Genomic DNA, 26343 nt, shown 5'->3' on the forward strand with positions numbered 1-26343 from the left:
GACTAGGAACACCCAGAGGGAAAGAAGGAAACAGCCAATTAGTAGAGAAATCATAACACATTTATTATTAAGTTCACCATCTTATGTGGACACAGTTTGTGTTGCCACAAAACAATTACAGTAGTAACATCCAAAGATCACTGATCACAGATCACTATAACAAATACAATAATGATAATGAAAAAGTTTTAACTATTTTGAGAATTACCAAAATGTGACACAGAGACAAAAAGTGAACAAATGCTGTTGAAAACGGCACTGATAAACTTGCTCAACACAGGGTTGCTCCAGACTTTCAGTCTGTAAAAAAAAAATTCAGTACAGTAAAGCAAAGTGCAATGAAACAAAGTATGCCTGTAGTCACTTTTTTTTTTTTTAAGATTTTATTTATTTGAGAGAGAGCTAGAGAGCACAAGCAAGGAGAGCAGCAGAGGGAGAGAGAGAAGCAGACTCCCTGCTGAGCAGGGAGCCTCACATGGGGCTCAGTCCCAGGACCCAGGGATCATGACCTGAGCTGAAGGCAGACGCTTAAGCAACCAAGTCACCTAGGCGCCCCTGTAGTCCAATATTTGTTTTTGCTTTTGGTGCCTTTGCTTTTGGTGCCAACTCCAGAAAACCATTGCTAAGACTGATGTTGTGGAACTTACCACCTATGTTTTCTTCTAGAAGTTTTTATAGTTTCAGGTTTTATATTCAGGTCTTCTAACCCATTTTGAATTAGTTTTATATATGGTATAAGACAGGAGTCCAGTCTCATTCTTTCGCATGGGCTGTCCACTTTTCCCAACACTATTTATTGAAGAAACTGTTCTCCTCATTGTATACGCTTGCCTCGTTTGTCATCAATTAATTGACCATAGGTTTATTTCTACACTCTCTTCTGTTGATCTATGTGCCTTTATGCCAGTACCATAGAGTTTTGATTATGATAGCTTTGTAAATTAATTTGAAATCAGGAATGTTGGGACCCCTGGACGGCTCAGCGGTTGAGCGTCTGCCTTCAGCCCAGGGCGTGATCCTGGTGTCCCGGGATTGAGTCCCACGTCGGGCTCTCTGCATGGAGCCTGCGTCTCCCTCTGCCTGTGTCTCTCCTTCTCTGTCTCTTTCATGAATAAATAAATAAAATCTTAAAAAGAATCAGGGATGGCTCTAGCTTTGTTCTTGCCCAATATTGCTTTGGCCATTTGGGGTTTCTCGTGGTTCCATACAAATTTAAGGATTGTTCTATTTCTTTGAAAAACACCATTGGAATTTTGATAGGAGTTGCCACAATAATTGATTTTTAAAGTTTTACTATGTGCCATGTATGGTTCTCACAGGGTTGCTTGATAATTTGATACCATTCTCCTCATTTTGTAGATGAGAAAATGGGTTTACAAAAGATAAATAACTTGCCTCAACTCAGACATAGTAGTTTCAGGATTTGAGCCTAAACTTGCCTAATTCCAGAACCCATTCTCTTAACCCCACTGATCTCCCTCCAAAAGGGAATGATGTACCTGTTGTAACCTGTGCACCTACCACAACGAAACACATCTGAAAAACTACCATTTGTTCTCTAAAAACAGCGCTATCCAGTAGGAATAAGAGTTATACAGGTGAAATCTTAAATCTTCTAAAAGCTGTATTGAAAAGGTAAAAATAATTATTTTTTATTTATTTTTATTTTTTTAAGATTTTATTTATTCATAGAGACAGAGAGAGAGAGAGAGGCAGAGACACAGGCAGAGGGAGAAGCAGGCATGATACAGAGAGCCTGATGTGGGACTCAATCCAGAGTCTCCAGGATCACACCCTGGGCTGCAGGCGGCGCTAAACCGCTGCGCCCCCGGGGCTGCCCTAAAAATAATTTTTTAAACTGTATTTAACCTAATGTGTGCAAAATACCATTTCACTATGTAATCAATGTAAACATTACTAAAATATTTTGCATTATTTTGTTTTCATACTAAGTTTGCAGCTTGGTATATGTTTTACATTTACACTGCATGTCAATCTTCACTAGCCACATTTCAGGAAACCGGTATCCACTTGGAGGTAATGGCTACCATGCTGGATAGTATAGCCCTAGAATGTCAAGTGTGACAATTATGATGCAATCCTGGTCTAACATTCTTCTTCATTTGAAAATCGACTCCTTTACAAGTCTAAATTAAATTAAATTTTTTTTATTTTTGTAGTAAAACACACAACACAAAATTTACCATTTTAATCATCTCTAAGTGCACACAGTTGAATAGCATTTAATACATTCATATTGTTGTGCACCTGTCACCACCATCCATTCCCATAATTCTATTCATTCATCTTGTGAAAGTGTAAGCCCATTAAATAATAATTCCCCATTTCCCCTTTCCCACCCCCTGGGCAACCTCTGTATTTGTATTTTGTTTTTTTGTTTTGCTTTTTTTTTTTTTTTTTTGTATTTGTATTTTTGTATTTGTTTTCCCAAAATTTGTATTTTGACTACTCTAAGTACCTCATATCAGTAGAATCATACAGTATTTGTCCTTTTATGACTAACATATTTTGTTTAGCATAATGTCCTCAAGGTTCACCTATTTTAGCAGCTGTAGCATATTGCAAAATATCTTTCTTTTGAAGGCTGGGTGATACTCCATTGTATGTATATACCACATTTTATCTGCTCATCTGTGGATAGACTCTTGGATTGCTTCCATCTTTTGGCTATTGTGGATAATGCTACTATGAACATAGGTGAACAAATATCTCTTCAAGACCCTGCTTTCAGTTCTTTGGTTATATACCCAGAAGTGGAATTTGCTAGATCATATAATGATTCCTTTTTTTTTTTTTTTTTTTTTTTTTTTGAGGAACCACTGTATTATTTGCACAGCAGCTGCCATTTTACATTCCCACCAATAGTGTATAAACATTCCAATTTCTCTACATCCTCCCCAGTACTTCTGTTGTTCTGATAATAGCTATTCTAAGGAGTGTGTGGTAGCATCTCAAAGTTTTAATTTGCATTTCCCTAACGATTAGCAACGTTGAGTATCTTTTCAGGTGCTTATTTGCCATTTTCTTTCTTTCTTGGAGAAATGCCTATTTAAGTCCTGTGCCCATTTTTGAATTGAGTTACTTGTTTGGTTGTTGAATTTTAGTTTTATGTATGTTTTGGATATTAATCCCTTATCAGATAAGTGATTTCTTTTTTTTGGAAAAATTTTTTTACTTATTAAATAAACTCTGCCCCCAACATTTGCTCAAACTCATGACCCCGACATGAGGAGTCACATGCTCTACCAACTGAGCCAGTAGGGTGTCCCCTCTTAACAGATAAATGATTTATAAATTTTTTTTTCAATCTTGTGGGTTGCCTTTTCACTCTATTGATACTGGGTTTTTTGTTCTGTTTCGTTTTGTTTTTTAAAGATTTTATTTATTTGAGAGAGAAAGAGAGAGTGCTAGAGGACAGGTGGGGGAAGAGGCTGAGAGAGGGAAAAGCCAGCTTAATCAGGGAGCCCGATCCGATGTAGGGCTCAAACCCAGGACCCAGGATCATGACCTGAGCAGAAGGTAGATGCTTAATAACTGAGCAACACAGACACATCCGTTTTGTTTTTGAGAGAGAGAGCACATGTGTATATACAGGCATCCAAGGGGGGGAGGGGGCAGAGGGACGGGAGAGTAAGAATCTTAAGCAGGCTCCACACTCAGTTCAGAGCCGAGACTCTCACAGCTGAGATCATGATTTGAGCCAAAAACAAGAGTCAGACAGGACTGACTAAGCCACTCAGACGCAATGGTTTCTTTTGATACTCAAAATTTTTTAATTTTTATGAAGTCTGACTTGTGTATTTTTCTTTTGTTTTCTGTGCCTTTGGTGTCATATATAAGAAATGATTGCCAAATCTAAGGTCAAAGCTTTTGTCATATATTTTCTTCTAAGAGTTTAACTTTTTTAGGTCTCACATTTAGGTCCCTGACCCATTTTGAGTTAATTTTTGTATGTAGTATTTGGTAAGGCCCCAACTTCATTACCTTGCCTGTGGATATCCAGTTTTCCCAACATTTGTTGAGAAACTGTCCTTTCCCCACTGCATTATCTTGGCATCCTTGTCAAAAATCATTTGACCATATATGTGAGGGTATGTTTCTGAGCTCTCTGTTCTGTTCATTGGTGTATGTGTATATATCTGCCTTTATGCCAGTACCACATTGTTTTGATTACTATAGATTTGTACTAAGTTTTGAAATCAGGAAGTTTGAGTCCTCCGGTTTTGGTCTTTTTTTTTTTTTTTTTTAAATCAAGATTATCTTGGCTTGAGATTGGTTATGAATTTTGAGATTCCATATGAATTTGGGGATAAGTTTCTGTTTCTGAAAAAAATATAATTGAAATTTTGATATGGATTCCATTGAAGGATCTAAATTTTAATGTAGGAGTAAGAATTGTTTATAATTTCTCAATATGCATTTCGAGTTTACTGCTCACATTGCTTATTGGAAACTGTTTGCTTTTAACAGTTATATTTTTAGGACTAAACCTGTTAAAGCCAGACTTTCTTAGACTTAATTATGTCTTATCTGGTAGTGTTTGTCATGGCAACTCCTGAAATCTCACCTTTTAATTTTTCATTGGGGTTAGATAGTACTCATTTTCTTTCTCTCTTTCTGCCTTTCTCTTTCTCTTCTTTCTTTCTTTTTCTTCTCTTTCTTCTCTTCTCTTTTTAGACACAGAGAGAGGCAGAGACACAGGCAGAGGGAGAAGCAGGCTCCACGCAGGAAGCCTGATGTGAGGACTCAATCTCAGGACCCCCGGGATCACACCCTAAGCCAAAGGCAGATGCTCAACTGCTGAGCCATCCAGGCGTCCCTCAGTTTCAATTAGATACTACATTCATTGGTCTAAGAGGAAGGTGTTGCCATCTTGGAAGAGAAGATGGTTGGAAGAGCTATGAAGTGATTGGAGAAAATGAAAGCACTGGAACTATTCATTGTGAGCAGCCATGTCCTGCAGGCCAACCTGTTTCTCTTACTTAGAAGAACCAATCTGAGCAGTTGTCAGCACTTTTAGAAACAATAAATCAGTCTCCTTTCTGAAAGCTTTCTTACTGGCATCAGGATTAAAGCTCAGTATATTCTATGGCTTTCTTGGGTGCTTTGAGACTCACAATAAAATTTTCTCTTTCAGAATTTGGTGTTCACCTAGCAGAGCTGACCGTAGATCCCCAGGGAGCACTGGCAATCCGTCAGGTAAGTTCACACTGATTGGTCTAATTTATAAGTAATTTCCTTTTTATCTGGTAGTGAAACTTTCTTATTGGAAAGAGAAAGAATAAGACTGATTTACAAATAACTTAGGATTTTGTACTAGATTTAGATACACCTCAAATGATTGTATTAGGCCATGTATATATATATATATATATATATATATATATATATATATATATATATATATATGATTTTTATATATGAAGAAAGTCTTTTTCTTACTGTACCACTTGGCTTATTCTCTTTGCAGCTGGCATCAGTCATTTTGAAGCAATATGTGGAAACTCACTGGTGTGCCCAATCAGAGAAGTTTAGGCCTCCTGAAACTACAGAAAGGGTAAGGAGAGGTATTTGATTAGTCTTCCTATAGAGATTTGAGGAGCTGTCTTAAGAAATTAAGGAGCGGTCATCATTGTTTGACAACATGGGGCAATGAAAATACTAGGTAGAAAAGATTGATTCATAGCTGGCATTATGGGAAGCATGCTACAGGTAAGAGAGCTTGAGTATCAGACTGACATGTTCAAATTCCAGTTCTGCCTTTTTTTACTAGCTATGAAAATACCAGAAAAGCCTTTTAACTTCTAAGCTTCAATTTCCTAAATATCTAAAATTAGAATTAAAATTCCAACTTCAAAGAGTTGTTTGAAGATTAAATGAAATAATGTTTCTACTTAGTACAGCACTATGCAGCCATTCTGGATGCCCAAGAAATTTTGAGGTATAAGGTCTAGGGCAATGCTGTCCATTGGCACTTTCTGCAGTTATGCAAATATTCTGTATCTATTTTGTCTGGGGCAGTAACTACTGGCCACATATGGGTGTTGAGCCCTTAAAATGTAGCTGATGAAACTGAGGAACTGAATTTTTTACTTCATTTCAAGTAATTTAAATTTAATAAAGGGCCATAGGTAGCTGATGGCTGCTGTAATGGACAGCATAAGTTTAGGGATCACAGATGAACTCTGAATGATTTATCAAGTTTGTGTATTGGAGTTTTTGATAGATACGCAGTATTTTGTGTGTATTGTTTTTCCAGCACATAAACTAGATAAAACTCTGCCAGTTGCTTATAACCTGATCTAATGGCAGGTGGGTTTTTCTCCTCTGCAGGCAAAAATTGTTATCCGGGAGCTATTGCCCAATGGGTTGAGAGAATCAATAAGTAAGGTGCGCTCCAGTGTGGCCTATGCAGTGTCAGCCATCGCCCACTGGGACTGGCCCGAAGCCTGGCCGCAGCTCTTTAACCTGCTCATGGAGATGTTGGTGAGCGGAGACTTAAATGCAGTCCATGGAGCCATGCGTGTGCTGACAGGTATCAGAAGTTTTTCCCTAGTGTTGGTACTGGGATCCCAAGAAAACTTACTAGAGGCTGCGGGATGGAATGGCTCAGACCAAAAGGAACGGAAATTTATGGCTCTTCCCAATCCTCCTCCCCCCTAGTTTTTTTTTTTTTTTTTTTTTAAAGATTTTATTTATTTATTCATGAGAGACACAGGCAGAGGGAGAAGCAGTCTCCATGCAGGGAGCCTGACATGGGACTCGATCCCAGGTCTCCAGGATCAGGTCCTGGGCTGAAGGTGACGCTAAACCGCTGAGCCACCTGGGCTGCCCCTCCCCCTAGTTTTTATCTCCATGTCTATACTCCCACTCCCTTGACTCTGTCCAGGGAATTAAGTTGGTTAGGTATTTCTACTACTCTGAAAACCACTTAAGGATAGAGTAATTGCATAGTAGTTAAGGACTCAGATTTCAATTAATATTCTGGTTTTACCTTGACCCAGGTTACTTAGTCTCTTGAGCCTGAGTTTCCTTGTATCTAAAATGAAGGTAGACCTGAAGGGGTCTTTTGGTAAGTTTAAATGAGCTAAATCTGTAGAAATTATTTAGCATAATAACTGACATGAGGTAAGCACTCTAAATTTTAGCTATTGTAATTATCGTTATATTAATTTTCAACTTAGTTCAAGGCAAATTTAAGAATAGTCGAATAAAATTCTTACAGGAATATAGGAAAGAAGATAAAAACAGCATAGCTATATAATTCTGACCTTCATTTGGTCAAATTAGATAATGTAGAATTTAGTATCTCTTCTTTCTGTTCTAAGAAGGTAATAAAAATATTTGAAGAAAAATACTTTTAGTCTGAGGAGATTTGGTGAATATCTTGTCTAAGCTTGATTAATTTGTTAATTCCCAGAACCTGAATTTTCCAGTCTTGTGAGTTCTGCTCTGCTTCCTAACTAGATGAAGTCACTCCTGTTTTGCCTTCAAGGAATTACCTGGACATTAGCTGCCTCCTATTGATCTTTTAGAAGTTGTATTTCTCCTCAGTTTGTGAGGGGAGCTTGTGAAATGTCGGCCGATATCTTCTTCCTGTATGCCCGGCTAGCTTACCTGAAATGTATTCCTACCTAGTTATGAACACCATTTCTTCTTTTTCTTGACTCAGCTTATTGAACTTGGCATCTGGTCCCATTTTTACTAATCCATGTTTTAGCGATCAGTTCTCTGTCCAAAAACAAATTCCTGATCTCCTTTTGTTTTAGACCTCCTCTTCCCAGGTCTTGGCTGCCTTTTTGAACTACCGCTTTATTCTTACGGATTATCTGTGATAGGTGCTTGGAGTATAGGGCAGACTTACCAAAAAGATGAAAACATTTCTTCAGATTTTTACTTCCCTGCTTATTACTTTCCTTCTCTTGTATAACTCATTATTCAGATGATTTCATATTCCCCTCTCTGTGGAATCAAGCATCTAGGGTTCTTTATGTACAGCTTCATGGTGCCAGAATATCAGATAACACATGTTTTCTACCAAGGAAAAGAAGCATGTTCCCCTCCAGTCTTCCAACCCAAAGTTCAGCTTTTTTAAAAACCCGGAGGAGAAAGGCAGTTGTACATTTATTGTAGTTGGATGCTGTAGAACCATCATTGTGCTTAACTAAGGAAATCACTGTTCAGTGAGATCACTTTTCTGTCAGCCACAGGGAAAGAACTGTGGGGGAAATGGGTATTGTTTTATATTGGAGTCAGCAGACATGGGATGGATAGCTGCCAACCTCCATTCCCAGATAGCTGTTTCACATATTTTCAAATGAGGATAGACAGTGTTCTCACAACAGCAGCTCCAGGGTGCATGAAGATGGCAGGACGTGGTGCATGGACAGGATCCCAGTAGGAGAATGGGACTGATTTTCCTTTTTTTTTTTTTTTTTTTTTTAAGATACTATATACTTTTTTAAGCCTTTAGTAAGCTTTCTGTTAAGCTTATCTATTTATAAATGAGAACTAACACTAATGATGTGAAGGAAATGCAAACATAGCAGCTAAGGATTAAAATATTTGACCACAGGTACAACTTTTTCTTTAGTGTCAAAAGAAGTTTGGAGATTGAGATATTTCCAGTGCCCCACACCTTTTCTGACTTGCTGAGTGACCTCAGAAAACTTACTTTGGGCTTGAGTTTATAAAGTGTTAATGAATTGAGACTACTAGGAAGGATTATAGGAGAGTAAAAAATGTGATTGAGCACTTTATTAGTAGAATATGTTAAACTGCAATTTTGATAAAACTTGTTTTCATTAATATGCTATACATCACATTTATTTGAAATAATTTCTTTGGATTTTGAATTTCTGAATGAAATAGAATACTCATTTTATTCAGAGCTCAGAATTTATTCTTCAGGAGGAAACCAAACTAGTAAAGAAGACTCAGCCTTGAATATTGATCTTCATTTGACTTCTGGTGATTGATATTGCCCAAAATTTGTGGAGTATATTAACCTTGAAATGCTGACATGCATTTCCAGTTGTAGATCATCCTGAAAAGTGTCCCAGTGATTAGCTTCATTTCTACGGTGATAATATGGAATTGCCAGGGAAAAGCAGTAGTTAAAGTGAACAGACAGTGGAACTCAAGGGCTTGTATTCCACAGATTAGCATGCGAAACCCAGGGTCCTTCATGCTGTCTCAGTGCCTTATGCGGAAAGTAAAGAGAAAGACACAACCTTTATTTCCCTCACCTTCTTCAAGTCTCATTTCATGAATAGGTTGTTTTTTTGCCATATTCATACGGTAGAAATCCCTTCTGTTCCGATGAGCAGCAGCCTCTGACTTCTAGGTCAGTAAATGTCATTCACTGGGAAGAGTAATGTATACAAAGTGGAGTTGAAGCCTAGTAAGGCTGCATGTATTTTATTATGTGCGTCAAAACATCTTGCCAAGAAAAAAATAAATAAAATAAATAAATAAAATAAAAAAATTTAAAAAAATTTAAAAAAAAAACATCTTGCCAAGGGAGAATATTGGAAATGGAAACGAAGGTAAGATGCCTCAAAGTGTACCTGGATATTGACGATCAGGCATAAATTACATTAATACAGGATTTCCCTAAGGTGACCTTACAAGGACTTTTACACAGCTCTTAAAGATTTTCTTTCAATGTGTTTTTTTCTTTCAATATTTATATAAGATTTTTTTTTCTCGATCATATGTATTTTCCTTTATCTTTGTTCTCTTTCCCATTCTTCTTTTTTTTTTTCTCTTTCCCCTTCTAACAAATAATAATTCTTGCAACTTTTCCTTCCCCAGGATGAGACCACCAGGACAATAATGTCTTTACCTGTACTGCCACTTCAGAGCAGTTTGAAAATTTTCCCCCTTACGTTTTTATAAAGCAGTATTTTTCTTACCATACTCGCTTTTCCTTTGTAGAATTCACTCGAGAAGTAACAGACACCCAGATGCCACTTGTTGCTCCTGTCATTCTCCCAGAGATGTATAAGATCTTCACGATGGCCGAGGTATGAAGTGTCTGCTCCAAGATCGGAGCGAGTAAGAGCTGCTCAGATACTGGTCAACCTCCACAGGTCATGAGGGAGACTGTTGTTTTTGCTGCCAGTCCCCAAACCTGGAGTCTGTAACTGACAGAGATCTGAGTTTGGATTAACCTTAGATCTTTCACTTAATAAGCGCAAGGGCCAAGCTTTGGTAACAGAATGAAATAGCATCTGCATTATTTCTTCACATATCTCCTTCCTCCTGGCATCCTGCAACCCTGTGCTGCCTCTAGCCTCTCGTTGAGGTGGCCACCTAAGCTTGTTCATCTCAGGTAAATGTGTGCAAGGACACACTATCACTGCATTACCCATAATAGGCCAATAATATATATGCAGTATAAACTATGAGTGCCTGATGGGTAATGTTTTAACCTCCCTACTCTTCTCTGCTGCCAGCCAGTGGTCTATGTTTGGAAAAAATACATTGACTGTTTTGAGATTTCAAGCAGCACCCTGCGTAATATTTTTAATAGAATGAGCTCACAGAGGCCTACGTATAAGGCTAATTCCACTGAGTTCTAACATTTTGCTGGCTTTTATTCTCTGAATTACAGGAGAAATCTGTCCTGGATATGAGTAGATGATGTTTCCCATCTCTCTAGGGAAGCCAATCCCATGTCATTATTTAGAAGTGGTAGTTTTTCTTCTAGTCACGGATAATGCAGACACAGACATGCCTATCTCATGGCTATGCTGTAACTTTTTGCAGGTGTATGGTATTCGAACCCGTTCCCGAGCAGTGGAGATTTTTACCACTTGTGCCCATATGATCTGTAACATGGAGGAACTAGAAAAGGTAAAGGAAGCCTTTGGGTCAGTAACAGACTTCATGCTTAAAAATCTCTACACCTTCCGTTAGAGACAGAGCAGTGACTCATTTCATTTCCGTAGTACCAGAATGCACCCCAATTTAGTGTTATGGATGCATTTAGCATTTTGACTTTATTTTTCATTTGTGTGTAGTTTAGTTTCCTTTTGTTTGAACCTTATTTCTTCAACCACCTTATCCTGGATCTTTTCCTATGAGCCATCACCCAGAACTTCACTGATCTCTTATGGCCCTCTCACATGAGACACCAACCCCGGTCATTCAGAAGCAGTTTTGAAAAGTGGTCTATATAAGAAGGCTATGGTGAGGAACAGAAAGTGTCATAGAAGGAAACATGAAACCTTGCGTAACACCTCCAGTGACTTTATGGCTGCACTTTTCTGATTAGAACCCGCACCAGAAGAAGTCTTTAGATGTGTCAGATCTGTGTTTCAGTATTTGATGTGTGCCTTAATGCACTGATTAGCGCTATATCCACTGTTGACTTTGGTTTCTGTTATTAGGGTGCAGCCAAAGTTCTGATCTTTCCTGTGGTGCAGCAGTTCACAGAGGCCTTTGTTCAGGCCCTCCAGATTCCAGATGGCCCCACGTCTGACAGTGGGTTTAAGATGGAAGTCCTAAAGGTAAACATTTACAACCATTGAGATACTTGGAGTTTTAGAATATGGTCTGAAATCTTTGGCTTTTCCTCCTATATCACATGTAACTCTTAGCTCTTTCTCTTTGTGATTTCTTAGGCAGTGACAGCCCTGGTGAAAAACTTCCCAAAGCACATGGTTTCCTCCATGCAGCAGATTCTACCTATTGTTTGGAACACCCTAACTGAGAGTGCAGCTTTATATCCTTTTCAGAAAGCTTAAGGGACCTGCTACCACCCGTAGTCGGGAATCTAGCATTAGGTCTTGCATTCATGTGGTTCCACCTTTTTAAATGAATTTTTTAAAATATCTACTCTTAGGGTTGGAATGTTTGACATTCCCTTGTAGAACACATATAAAGCAGACTCCAAATTCTGTTTCTTTACTCTTCATCATACTTATGTGAGGACAGAAGTAAATTACACAGAGGAAGTTGAAGATCCTGTGGATTCTGATGGTATGTAGTTTATCTACTCCTAACAGATATACCACTTAGGGAGGAAAGGGATCTAGGAAAGGAAGAAGCCAGAGACAGGAAAAGAACCATAACATAGAGGCTTCACTCTTCAGTGAGTTTTCTAGTTGAGTTTCCTTTCAGTGTATTAGGTGTGGGGAAATGGGACACTGGAAATCTCTAATCTGTTCCTCATAGGCATTTGCACAGATCTCATAAAATAGACTTTCTGAGTTGAAAGAGCTACCTCAAAGGCCTGCTTCTTTCTGGCAGATGATGATGTTTTCATTTCTGTTTTAATAATTTTAGATATTTCAAATCAAAAATAGGCTAGAAAATATATTCAGTGTTTCTGATTCTTTTACTTGAAAAACCAAATATTTAGTATTCTCAAAGTTCCTTTCTTTGACTCCTTAGCTCCCCTCTTCTGTTCTCTTGGCAATAATAATCAGCAAGTACTTTAAATATTCATTAATTTCCAAAGATAATGTAGTTCATATCCAGCAGCTGTGCTTTCTTGTCATTAAAATCTTCTCTTGTGTATTTCCTATAGGTGAAGTCCTGGGCTTTGAAAATCTTGTCTTTAGCATTTTTGAGTTTGTCCATGCTCTCCTAGAAAATAGCAAATTCAAAAGCACCGTTAAGAAAGCCTTGCCTGAGTTGATTTACTATATAATCCTGTACATGCAGATCACTGAGGAGCAGGTAAATGATATTTGGAAGGTAGTTACCAGCTTGTTTTGGGAAAGTGCAACTTGAATGTGAGATCTAGGTCAAATGAACAATTTTTATTTCTAAAAATAGACATTAGAAGAGTAACTTCATGTGAAGTTCTAGGAAAGCTTTGATACCACTTTAATGCCAAAATCTCTGGGTGTTGCCGTTTATTAACTCCAATATTAGGTAATCGGACTCTGAGAATACTTTTAGCTCCATAGTACTGCTAACCAAAGACAATGGTATCTGGAAGAATCTGTTCCTTCCCTATAAATACTGACACTTAAACCGAGATCATTAGCCTGGTTGGTGGGTCAGTAGACCAGAAAAGAACATTAAACAAAATAAGATAATGCCTCTTTTATATAAACAGCACAAGAATTGACATAATTTTCACATTAAATATTCCATGATACCTAATATATTCGGAAAGTTGATCTGTCAGAAGTAATAGCTAATGAAAGGTAGCAGAGAACTAGTAATCAGCCACATTCTAAAAGTGTTTACTAGAGAGGAATAACTTTTGCTACTTACCTTGATAAAGGATTTGCTTCTTTACATCAAAAAGAAAAGACTTTGAGGCTAGAGTTCTGTTCAAGATAAAAACAAAAGGTTGAAATCTTCTTATGTGTTTGGATGAAAAAAAGGAACATATAAACCAGATTGGCAGCCTCACAAAGACCTAACTTCATCATCCTTTCAGATTAAAGTATGGACAGCCAACCCCCAACAGTTTGTAGAAGATGAGGATGATGACACTTTCTCCTATACAGTTAGGATTGCAGCTCAAGACCTATTGCTGGTAAGTGGGTTCCCTTGATACCTCAACCAAAAAACCCTAATCAGGGCAGCCCGGGTGGCTCAGCGGTTTAGCACCACCTTTGACCTGGGGTATGATCCTGGAGATTCGGGATTGAGTCCCATGTTAGGCTCCCTGCTTCTCCCTCTGCCTGTGTCTCTGCCTCTCTGTGTGTGCGTCTCTCATGATCAAATAAATAAAATCTTTAAAAAAAAGAAAAGAAAAAAACCCTAATTAGTCACTTGAGCATTCCCTCTTCTTTCTAGACCTCTAACCCAAGTTGAACAGTGTTATTGAGTAACTGTCTTAGGCTTCTTTGAAGATAACAAGAGAGCATCTCAAATGAAGTTTGAGACTTAGGAATTCCAAAGTCACTGGTACTGGTTTTGGTTTATAAGTAAATATTAGATGTAAAAATTGTGCAGAGTATAAAGTGTTCTAATGAGTAAGGGTAGTTGAATCAGGGACATTCAGTTTAATCCACTCTTAAGCCAGAATCTGTAGCACAAACCAGATGTTGGCAAACTTTTTTTTTTTTTTTTTAAGATTTTATTTATTTATTCATGAGAGACACAGGCAGAGGGAGAAGCAGGCTCCATGCAGGGAGCCCGACGTGGGACTCAAACCCGGGTCTCCACGATCACACCCTGGACCGAAGGCAGCGCCAAACCGCTGAGCCACCCGGGCTGCCCTGATGTTGGCAAACTTTAAAAAAAAATTAGTTTGCTGAGAGATGAACATCCAAACATCTACTATTTTCTTTGGCTCTGACTAGAGCATGGAATTGTCCCTAGGCTGAAGGTCTGTGAAGAAGCTGCCTTTTACTATCTGTTGGGTGGGAGGTTGTTCTCATTATTAGTGAACACTTCCCATTATCCTTCAGTATTTCTAAGGCACCTAGGAAAGATTACACTAAGTTTCAATTTGTAGATTAGCTTTTTATTTCTATAGTCAGACTCCCAGAGAATAAATAATCTAATCCATTGTCATCTGAAGTTGAATCTATCATTGCTCACTGACAATCTGCTCATTCTAGCGAAAGGGAGCTTTACATTTTGTTAGCTTTTCAATGCCTAGGCACTGCAGAAATGTAGATAGTACTTTAATTCCATTAAAGACCCTGAACTAATAGGGGTTGTATTTTTAGTACACTTAATTGGGGCTTAGCATGTACGAATGAAAGAGTTTGAACCATTGAATTAGCAATCAAATTTTCAGTTTGCAATTAAAATGGGTTTAATGGGCAGCCCTGGTGGCGCAGCGGTTTAGCGCCACCTGCAGCCCGGGGTGTGATCCTGGAGACCCAGGATCCAGTCCCACATCGGGCTTCCTGCAGGGAGCCTGCTTCTCCTTCTGCCTGTGTCTCTGCCTCTCTCTTTGCTCTCTCTGAATGAATAAATAAATAAATCGTTAAAAAATAAAAAATAAAAATAAATAAAATGGGTTTAATTTGCACAAACAGATTTATAGCCCCTTCCCTCTCTTCTCAGGCTGTGGCCACTGATTTCCAGAATGAGAGTGCAGCAGCCCTGGCTGCTGCAGCCACTCGCCATTTACAAGAAGCTGAGCAAACCAAAAACAGCGGCACTGAACACTGGTAAGAGTGAGCAGCAGATACTTGACTTAAGGACACATTCTGGGCATCAGAGCTGAGAATCAAATTCTTGCTTTGAATCACATGTTTTAAAGCAGTTCCTCCCAACCTTAAAATAAACGGTTAAGATGCTTTTATTTTACCCCTTAATTTAAAAATCCTTGGAAGGAAGGATTTTACTTTTACTTTGTTTTTAGTTAGAAAAATCTGTTAATCTTAATTTTGCTGATTTCAGCTCTAGATTTAGATTGAAAGAGCAGATAAATGGCTTTTTGGGTCAGACTGTGCTAGAATGCCCTTAGATGTTTCTTCTTCCCTCAGGTGTTTATCTTTTTGGTAGTGTAGTTTGTTTTACCACACTATGGTATCACTTTTGCAGGTGGAAGATACATGAGGCATGCATGCTTGCCCTCGGCTCAGTGAAGTCCATCATCACTGACAGTGTGAAGAATGGCAGGATCCATTTTGACATGCATGGGTTCCTGACTAATGTCATCCTTGCAGACCTCAACCTTTCAGGTATGTTTCAGCACAATGCCAGGATTCTGAAAGATCTTTAGACTTGTTATCAGCTCAGTTATATTGTTCACTTAGATGGGTAAACCAGGTATTCATGTGTCCTTTGGGTGAAAATTCTTTCCATGCTAGAGCTCACACTCATCTGAACCTCTAAAATAACCTAGAGATCTTGGTTCAAGTTCTACCAGCTAAGACAGATTTCCACATTTATAATTTTTCTACACTGTTCATGTTTCCTTCCAAATCAGTACTCACATTTATGGCTGGTTTTGGTATTCGTTTTTGGGGGTGCAGGATTTGAGTTTTCTTTCTTTCTTTTTCTTTTTCCCCTAAATTTATTCAGGAGAGATACAGAGATCTCTCAGGCAGAGACATAGACAGAGGGAGAAACAGGCTCCATGCCGGGAGCCTGACATGGGACTCAATCCCAGGACCCTGGGATCATGCCCTGGGCCAAAGGCAGAGGATCAACCACTCAACCACTGAGCCACCCAGGTGTCCCTGGTTTTGGTATTTGAATAGGATGCAAATTTTGTTGCTATATCTTGGGAACTTTGGGTGGAGTTCTGTCATTATTAAGTCTAAAATACCTTCAGGTGGTTTGTGTCAGGCTCATTCTTACTGTTTGTTTCCTGTCATTACTCTCAAACTTTATTCTTGGACAATATCCAAATAATTAACATGTTTCATTCTCATGTCCATATTAGCTACTTGCCTTTATAGAAAAAAATAAAAGAAGTTGGCCCTGCTATATGAGACTCTTTTCACCAGCAATGCAGAGCAGTACTAACAATCATCATCTATTTGACATCTTTAGCTATGTTGCTTCTGCCCATGCTATGCCTTGTCCTCATCCATAGACCTCACCCCCCATTACAAAAGGCCATCTTTGCTTTCTCCAAGTACTTAAATCATGGGACTTCTCCAAGTATGTAACTCACGGGACATTTGGCATTATTTGCTCCATTCTCAATCCATTCACTTGCCTCTTGCTCATAAGCTAGCCCTTTGAGTAGCCAGAGCCATTTGAAAACATTCTGCCCTGATTTGAAATAGGTAATCTGTTCTAGGATATCTCCTGATGTCCTTTCCTCTCTCTGAATCACAAAATTAAAATGGTTGAACTTCCAGAACTTAGGCCTATTGGGAATATCCTTTTTTTACTCTGCACTTACCTTATGCTGATGAATAGGTTTTCTTTCTCATGTTAGACTATCGGGTCTCTGAACATAGGAATCATGTCTAATACCTGTTTGTATCCCACAGTGTCTTGCACGTAATAGGCACCTCATAATTATGTGTTGAATGAAAGTGCTGGAATATCTCAAACCCACCATTATATTTTTTGTATATTGAATTTACCCTTGTAAAGAACCTTCAAAACTTCATGGAGACTTAACAATATTTACTATTGAGACTGGGAGAAAGTTTAACATATAGCATTTATTATCCTGCCAATAGCTAAAAGCTTTTCTTTACCAGCCATTTTCAAACTTTCTGGTGTCAGGATCCCTTTACATTTTTAAAAATGATCACAGATTTTTCTTTGAATTTTATGTATCACTATTTAACATATTAGAAAGTAAAAACTTGAGAGGTTTTGAGGCACCTGGATAGGTTAGATGGTTAAGCATCCAACTCTTGATTTTAGCTCAGATCATGATCTCAGGATCATGAGATTGAGCCCTGCATCTGGCTCCAGTACACTGGATGTGGAGTCTGCTTAAGATTCTCTTTCTCTCACTCTACCCCTCGCCCTCCCCTTCTCTTAAATAATAAATCTGAGAATTGTCTAAAATACAGGAAATGCAAGCCTACATTTCATTAGCTGTCAGAGCCACGGTGTCACACATCAGATCACCTCTGTTAAATACTGTACACTTAAGAAAGAATGAGAATGACAAAGATGGATCATATCTTGGTATCACTATGAAAGTTTTAACTTTGGGGACTCCCAAGAGTCAGTGGACCATACTTTAAGAACTACTATTCTGTATTATATAAATGAGCATGTAATTATATGACTGGCACAGGTTATTAGGTTCTGTTCAGTAATTCTCACCAACTGCATGTTTATTTTACAAGTAACTAATTTAAGCCCTGTGACAGGCTGAATTAAGTATTATAGTCTGTCTTCGGGCAACTTATAGTAGGCCAGTGGGGGAGGGTAGTCATCATTACACAGGTGGCTGGAATATCCAACAAAACATGTAAGAAAGCTAAAGACATAGGATTATGGTAGCACAGAAATAGTTAGGATTGCTTCGGCCCAAGAGATCAGTTAGATTATGCAAGTAGAGGTGAATGTTTTGGCTTATAAACAAAGCACAGAAATAGCAAGGTAAAATGTGAGTTGCTGGGAGGGAGGGGTGTGTGCTTGAGTTTAGAAGGCATAAAAGGAAATCATCAATAATGCTAAAGTTACTGATCATAGGGGGCCTTGAATATAATGCTTACCTAAAATGGTCTCTATTTGGTAGATTATAGAATTTATTGACAGATACCACATAAAAGAATGACAACTGTAATTTATAATTTTCAGTAACGGCCTAAGATTAGAAAAAAACTGGTAAAAAAAAGACATTTAGAGAACTAAGTAGTAGTGCAAGTAAAGAATGATGAGAGCTAGGGATGGGAATGAAGGAGATAAGTCTTTTTAACCTAAGAATACTCGAGATCTGGGATGGCTGGGTGACTCAGTGTTTGAGACACCTGGGTGGCTCAATGTGAGCATCTGCCCTCAGCTCAGGTTGTAATCCCAGAGTCCCAGGATCAAGTTCCACATGGGGCTCCCTATAAGGAGCCTGCTTCTCCTTCTGCCTGTGTCTCTGCCTCTCTCTGTGTCTCTCATTAATAAATAAAATCTTTAAAAAAAAAAAAAGGAATATTCACGATCTGCTTTGCAGCAAATAGTGAAAAGTGAAACTGGGAAAATGATTCTGTACCATAGATTACACATTTGCTTTTATCTGATAGGATCATCCTTTTTCCTTAATTAAGTTGTATATATTATGTAGTATCCAGTTACTGTGACAAGTTGAGGATGGAGGTGGGAAGGAGAAAGGACAAGTAACAGAAACTTTTATTGTCCAACCCCTAATTGCTCTTTTTTCCTCCCAGTGTCTCCTTTTCTCTTGGGCCGAGCACTTTGGGCTGCCAGTCGGTTCACTGTTGCTATGTCCCCTGAATTGATCCAGCAGTTTCTACAGGCAACAGTTAGTGGTCTTCATGAGACACAACCCCCATCGGTTCGAATTTCTGCCGTGAGAGCCATCTGGGGGTGAGTACACCACCTTAGGGTGATAAGAGCTATTTTAAGAGAAAATTACTCAGAGTAGAAGTCCCAGACATCATTTGGCCAGTGGATTATGTTGCTTGGAAATTTCTGACGAAGATTGCCTACCAAATGGCAAATGGGCAGGAAAAAAACATGTCAAGAACAGGGCTTCTTTGAGTCCCAGATATATCCTGTTCCCTTTTGTTCCTTATTCCTTTAAAATTCATTCCTGCTCTGGAAACAGCTAGACCAACTCCCCTTCTTAGAAAAGTGAAGAACCAAGAGATAAATAACATACATAGGATTATACAGTGAAGAATTATAGAAGCAGGATTAGAGCCCACATCACTTTGTTGATTGATATCTCTGTTTTAGAGACTAAATTTGGGGTAATGTGGCCTAGTAACAGTGCTTATTTTTTCCCAGTTTCACCTCTCTTTTTCACAGCTAGTATACTAGTGGCTCAACTAGTCATTTATTTATATTCCTACCAAGATCAGAGGGAGCATTGTTTTTTTAAGTAACATTTTAAAGTTCAAACTTAGAAGTCTCAGTTGAATCCTAAAAACTACCTAAAATCCTAAAAATACAAAATTCATCTTCTACCTACTGGCTCTGTCTTCTTACCTCTTGAAGCGGAGATTGAGATGTTGTGTATTATTATGTATGTCTTTAGAAAGTATTGAGGTGAAATAATTAAGCAGGATGGCTGAATAAGATGCCCCTTGTTTATATCCCTCCCTCAACAATATGTTGGCATCTGTTGATGGACAACAGTGCTTTTGTGGGAGCTGTGAGACCCAGAGAAGAGACTATAAAACCTCAGTGCTGTCCAAGAACAAGGAGAACCATTTTGAGAAGACAGGCCCATACCCAATGACTGATACGCCAACCCTAGTCCTGGCTGTAGCCCCAGACATCGCTCCATGCTCTTGGGGGCTTGGCTCCTACCCTAATTGGCTTGGATTCTATCACCAGCACCACACATCAAGTATCTGGGAGGATCTTACCCTACTGGGTGTTGGAGAATAGGAATACAGACCTAAGTCCCATCTGCAGACCTTGGAGTAGCCCATGAACTGGTTCCACCCCCTCTCAGCTGTAGTCCAGGAGAGAACACAGATTTAGAGAATCACCCATGGATGAGAGAGCCTTCATGGAAGTCCAGGAGTCCAGCAGAAAGATTCCAGCACAGCACTGGAGCCAAAAAATCCAAGACTGGACACTTTAAAAGGGGTCAGTCAGTAAAGACTGGAAGAAGTAACTTACTTCAAATGTGAAAACAGCAACACAAGAAAGACTTTAAGGAACATGAAAAATCAAGGAAATGTGATAACACAAAAGGAGCATAATAATTTTCTAGTAACTGACTCAAACACAGAGATCTGAGATAAACCTAATAAAGATTTCAAATAGCTATTTTAAGGAGCTCAGTGAGCTATAAAAAACAAAACAGTGAAATCAGGAAAACAATATATACACAAAGTGAGAATTTAAAAGAAATAGAAATCATGAAAAAGAACCAAGCAGAAATTCTAGAGGTGAAGAATGCAACGAATGAAATAAAAAATGGAACAGAGACCATCGAGAGTAAAACAACTCAAATGAAAGAAACAAGCCTGTATAATAGAAGATAGGATGTTTGAAATTATCCACTTGAAGGCAAGAAATAAGAAATGAAAGAGAATGAAGAAAACCTATGTGAATTTTAGGAAACCATTAGGAGAAACCATCTGTGAATTGGAGCTCTGGAAGGAGAAGGGAGGTAGAAGGCAACAGAAAGCTTACTTAAAGAAATAATGTCTGAGAACTTCCTGAAGCTGAGGAGAGATTGTACATCCAAGTTCATGAAGCTAATATTTCACTCCAAAATTTCAATTCAAAGTGATCTCCAACATAATAAAACTGTAAACTCAGATGGCTTTGGGATGCCTGGGTGGCTCAGTGGTTGAGTGTCTGCCTTCAGCTCAGGTCATGATCCCGGCGTCTTGGATCGAGTCCTACATCATTCTCCCCCGCAGGAAGCCTGCTTCTCCCTCTGCCTGTGTCTCTGCCTCTCTGTGTGTGTCTCTCATGAATAAATAAAATCTTTTTAAAAAATAAAATCAGATGGCTTTTAAAGCAGCAAAAGAAAAACATTTCTCTCATATAAAGGAATACCTATAAGACCATCAACTGATATTGCAGCAGAAAACCTTGCAGGCCAGGGGAGGGTGGGGTGGTATATTTAAAGTGCTGAAAGTAGAAAATGTCAACCAAGAATACGTGGCAAAGATGTTCTTTAGTCTCCCAAACAAACCTTAGGGAATTCTTCACTTACAGGAAATACTGAAAGGAATTCTTCAAGCTGAAATGAAATTAAAACGTGAAATATACAACACATTGGTAAAGATAAGTATAAAAACAAATTCAGAATACTCTTAACGCTGTAATTGGGCATTGTGTTAACCATTTAACTCTAAAGGACAAAAGTATTGAAAATAACTACCTAAATTTGTTAATGAATATACAATATAAAAAATTAAATTGTGACATTAAAAAATTAAATTGTGACATTAAAAACATAAAAGAGAGGGAATAAAGGGTAGAGCTTTTGTATAGAAAGTTATCAGTGTGAAATAAACTGTTATATCTATAAATGTTTTATGTAAGCCTCACAGTAACCACAAAGCAACAATCTACAATAGACAACAGGATCAAAGGATTCCACTGTGGGAAGTCATAAATTCACAAAGACAGCAAGAGAGGAAGAAAGGAGCAAGGGAACTTCAGAAGAGCCTAAAAACAGTAAGATGGTATTAGTAAATACCAATCAAAATTACTTTTTTTTTCTTTTTTGAGTAGGCTCCTTGCCCAATGTGGAGCCAGCCCAGCACGCTGCTTGAACTCAAGACCTGAGCTGAGATCAAGAGTTGGACGCTTAACTGACTGAACCACCCAAGTGCCTCTCAAAAATTACTTTAAATATAAATGGATTTAAATCTCTAATCAAAAGTCAAGAGTAGCTGAATGGATTTTTTAAAAAGACCCAACTTAAATGCCGTCTATAAGAGACTCACTTCAGGATACACATCCTCAAAGTGAGGGTTGAAAATCTATTCCATGCAAGTGGAAAGCAAAACAGAACAAGGGTAGCTGTATTTTTATCAGGTAAAATCGACTGTAGGTCAAAAGCTGTACAAGAGATTAAAAAAGTTATTATGTAATGAAAAGGAGGTGAATTCATTAAAGAGATATAACATTTGTAAACATATATACATTTGGCATTGGAGCACCTAAATATATTAAACTAATACTAACATCTGAAGGGAGAAATAGACAATACATTAATAGTAGGGGACTTCAATAATGCACTTTCAACAGTGGATAGATCATCCAAACAGAAATCAATAAGGAAATATTAGACTTGAGTTATACTTTTGACTAAATGGACCTGATAGACATAAACAGACTGTTCCACCCAAGAGCAGAATACATGTTCTTCTCAAGCACACACACAACATTCTCCAGGAAGGATCATGTGTTAGGTCACAAAACAAGTCCTAGGAAACTTAAGATTAGAATCATACCAGTTGTGCAGCCCAGGTGGCTCGGTGGTTTAGCGCCTGCCTTTGGCCTGGCGCATGATCCTCGAGTCCCAGGATCGAGTCCCACATTAGACTCCCTGCATGGAGCCTGCTTTTCCCTCTGCCTATGTCTCTGCCTCTCTCTCTCTCTGTCTCTCATGAATAAATAGACAAAATCTTAAAAAAAAAAAAAAAAAAGAATCATACCAGTTGTCTTTCCTAATTACAGTGAAGTAACAGTAGAAATCAATTATAGGAGGAAAACTGGAAAATTCACAAATAGATGAAAATTAAACAACATGCTCCTAAATAACCAATTGAAAAAGAAATGAAAAGTAAAATAGAAAAACACCTTGAAACAAACAAAAATGGAAACCTACCAAAACTTATGAGATGCAACAAAATCAGTTTTAAGAGAGAAGTTAAAAAAAAGAAAGAGAGAGAAAGAAGTTTATAAAGATAAATCTCTAAGAAAAAAAATGGAGGGGGGCTCCCTGGGTAGCTCAGTCAGGTAAACATCTGCCTTTGGCTCAGGTCATTATCCCTGAATGGGGAACCTGCTTCTCCCTCTCCTTCTGCTGTTCCCCCTGCTTGTGTTCTCTCTGTCAAATAGATGGATAAAATCTTGACAAAAGGGGGGGGGGGTCTCAAAATTTTAACTTTATATCTCAGGAACTAAAAAAGGAATATAATAAGCCCAAAGTTAACAATAGGAAGATCGGAGCAAAAATAGAGACCAGAAAAAAACACAGAAGAGACCAATAAAGCTAAAAGCTGTGTATTTTGAAAACAAAACTGACAAACTCTAGGTAGACTAAAAAGAAATGAGAGAAGACTCAAATATAAAACCAGAAATTAAGGGCACCTGGGTGACTCAGTTGAGTAAGCTTCTGGTTCTCAGATCAGGATTTCCGGGTGGTGAGATCAAGACCTGAATCGGGCTCTGCACTCAGCAGGGAGTCGGCTTGAGGATTCTCTCTCTCCTCTGCCCCTCCCCTCCTTGCACATGTATGCATGCCCTCTCTCTCTAAAATAAATAAATGAATCCATTTTAAAAATCAGAAATGAGGGCAGCCCCGGTGGCGCAGCGGTTTAGCGCCGCCTGCAGCCCAGGGTATGATCCTGGAGACCCGGGATCAAGTCCCACATCAGGCTCCTTGCGTGGAGCCTGCTTCTCCCTCTGCCTGTGTCTCTGCCTCTCTTTCTCTCTCTCTCTGTGTGTTTCTCATGAATAAATAAATAAATAAATCTTAAAAAAAAAATCAGAAATGAAAGAAGAGACATTATAACTGATACCACAGAAATGCAAAGGACCATAAGAGACTACTATAAACAGTTATATGCCAACAAATTGGATAACCTAGAAGAAATGGAGAAATTCCTAGAAACATACAGCTTACCAAGGCTATTCGAATCATGAAGAAAGACCATTAACAAGTAAGGATATTAGATCAGTAACCAAAAACCTCCCATAAAAGAAAAGCCCAGGACCAGATGATTTCACAGGTGAACTCTACCAAACATTTAAAGAATTAATACCAATCCTTGCTCAGACTTTTCCAAAGAAACTGAAGAGGAGGGAGCACTTCCAAACTCATTTTATGAAACCAGGATTACCCTGATACCAAAACCAGACAAAGATAGCATAAGAAAAAAGAACTACAGGCCAACATCCCTGATAAATATAGATGCAGAAATCCTCAACAAAATATGAGGAAACCAAAATCAATGGTACATTAAAAGGATCACAATTATGATCAAGTGGGATTTATCCCTGAGAAACAAGGATGGTTCAACATATATAAACCAATAAATGTGATTTATCACTGAATAGAATAAAAAATCAAAATCATGATTATCTCAGGAGATTTAGAAAAAAATCGTTTGACAAAATTCAGTATCCATTCATGATAAAAACTCTCAACATAGTGGGTATAGTAGGAATACACCTTAACACAATAAAGACCAACTATGACAAACCTACAGCTAACCCCATACTCAACAGGGAAACCCTGGAAGTTTTTCCTTTAAGACCAAGGGTAAGACAAGGATGTCCACTCTCACCATTTCTATTTAACCTGGTAATGGAAGTTTTAGCTAAAGCAGTTGGGGAAAAAAAGGCATCCAAATTGGAAAGGAAGACATAGAATTGTCTCTGTTTGTAGTTGATGTGGTATTATATATAGAAAACCCTAAAAACTCTATCAAGGAGCTATTAGAACTAATAAATGAATTCAGTAAACTTACAGGATACAAAATACACAAAAATCAATTGCATTTCTAATAATGAACTTTCAGAAAATTTTAAAACAGTGCTGCTTATGATTACATCAAAAACAATAACAAGCATAAATTTAACCAGGTAGATAGAAGATGTGTACACTGAAGAGGCACCTGAGTGGCTTCGTCAGTTAAGCATCTGACTTTGTCTTGGATGATGATCTCAGGGTCCTGGGACTGAGTCCCATCGGGAGTCTTTTTATCTCTCTCCCCTAGCCCTTCCCCCCACTCATTTGTGCATTCTCACGCATGCGCGCGCATTCTCTTTCTCTCTTTCTCTCTCTCTCTCTCCAGTAAATAAAATCTTTAAAAAAAAGGTCTGTATACTGAAAACTAGAAGACACTGAAGAAATGTCTGTTTCTGAGACATTGAAGAAAACACAAATAAGGTGGAAAGATAATTCCATGTTCATGCATTAGAAGAATTGATATTATTAAAATTTTCACACTCCTGAAAACAACCTACAGATTTGGTACGATCCTATTAAAACTCATAGTGGCATTTTTCACAGAGCTAAAACAGTCTTAAAATTTGTATGGAATCACAAAAGACCCTAAATGGTCAGAGCAATCTTGGGAAAGAAGAACAAAACTGGAGGCCTCACACTCCCTGATTTCAAATTGTATTACAAAACTATAGTTATCAAAGCAGTGTGGTGTTGACATAAAACAGATACATAGATCAGTGGGACCGAATGCAGAGCCAAGAATAAATGCACACATATATGGTCAATTTATAACAAAGGAGCCAAAAGTATACAATGGGAAGAGAATAGTTTCTTGAAGGAATGGTGTTGGGAAAACTGGTCAGCCATATGCAAAAGAATGAAACTGGACTCCTATCTTACACCAAAATCAAATCAGAATAGATCAAAAAAAAAATTGAACACAAAACCTAAAATCATGAAACTCCTAGAAAAAACATAGAAGTTAAGATCCTTGGTACTGTTTTTTGGCAGTGATTCTTTTGAGTTTGACACCAAGAACAAAGGCAACAAAAGCAAAAATAAGTAAGTGGGACTACATCAAGCTGAAAAGCTTTTGCACAGTAAAGGAAACCATCAACAAAATGAAAAGGCAACGTACAGAATGGGAGAAAATATTTGTAAATCATTTATCTGATAGTGGATTAATATTCTAAATATATATATATATATATATATATATATATATATATATATATATATGAAAAAATCTCAGTGGCAAAACAATCCAGTTAAAAAATGGTAGAGGAACTGAATATACACTTTTCCAAAGAAAACCTATGTGGCCAACAGGTAAATGAAAAGGTGTTCAGCATCTCTAATTATCAGGGAAATACATATCAAAACCACAGTGAGATAACACCTCACACATGTTAGAATGGCTGTTATCCAAAAGAGACAAGATAACAAGTATTGATGAGGACAGAGAAAAAGGAACCCTTGTGCACTGTTGGTGCTGTAAATGTATATTGATGGGAAAGTAAAACAGTATGGAGCCTCCTCAAACAATTTAAATAGAACTACCATTTCATCTGACAGTCCCACTTTTGGGGAAATATCCAAAGGTCATGAAAACAGGATCTAGAAGAGCGAGCACTCCC

General features: G+C 38.1%; 1 protein-coding gene across 1 annotated transcript in view; it reads left to right on the top strand.

Moving 5' to 3' along the window:
• The window catches only part of IPO9 (importin 9), a 54982-nt gene that overhangs the window by 17122 nt on the left and 11517 nt on the right, over positions 1–26343 (top strand). Inside the window, exons 2-14 of the mRNA XM_041759063.1 lie at positions 5159–5220; positions 5492–5578; positions 6355–6556; positions 9961–10049; positions 10795–10881; positions 11418–11537; positions 11652–11752; positions 11951–12009; positions 12560–12711; positions 13427–13525; positions 15013–15119; positions 15496–15635; positions 18756–18915. Coding sequence (XP_041614997.1) covers positions 5159–5220; positions 5492–5578; positions 6355–6556; positions 9961–10049; positions 10795–10881; positions 11418–11537; positions 11652–11752; positions 11951–12009; positions 12560–12711; positions 13427–13525; positions 15013–15119; positions 15496–15635; positions 18756–18915 — 1465 coding nt within the window. The remainder of the gene's footprint in view (positions 1–5158; positions 5221–5491; positions 5579–6354; positions 6557–9960; positions 10050–10794; positions 10882–11417; positions 11538–11651; positions 11753–11950; positions 12010–12559; positions 12712–13426; positions 13526–15012; positions 15120–15495; positions 15636–18755; positions 18916–26343) is intronic.

Source organism: Vulpes lagopus, chromosome 1 (assembly GCF_018345385.1).
Source record: "Vulpes lagopus strain Blue_001 chromosome 1, ASM1834538v1, whole genome shotgun sequence".
NCBI classification, from domain to species: Eukaryota; Metazoa; Chordata; class Mammalia; order Carnivora; family Canidae; genus Vulpes; species Vulpes lagopus.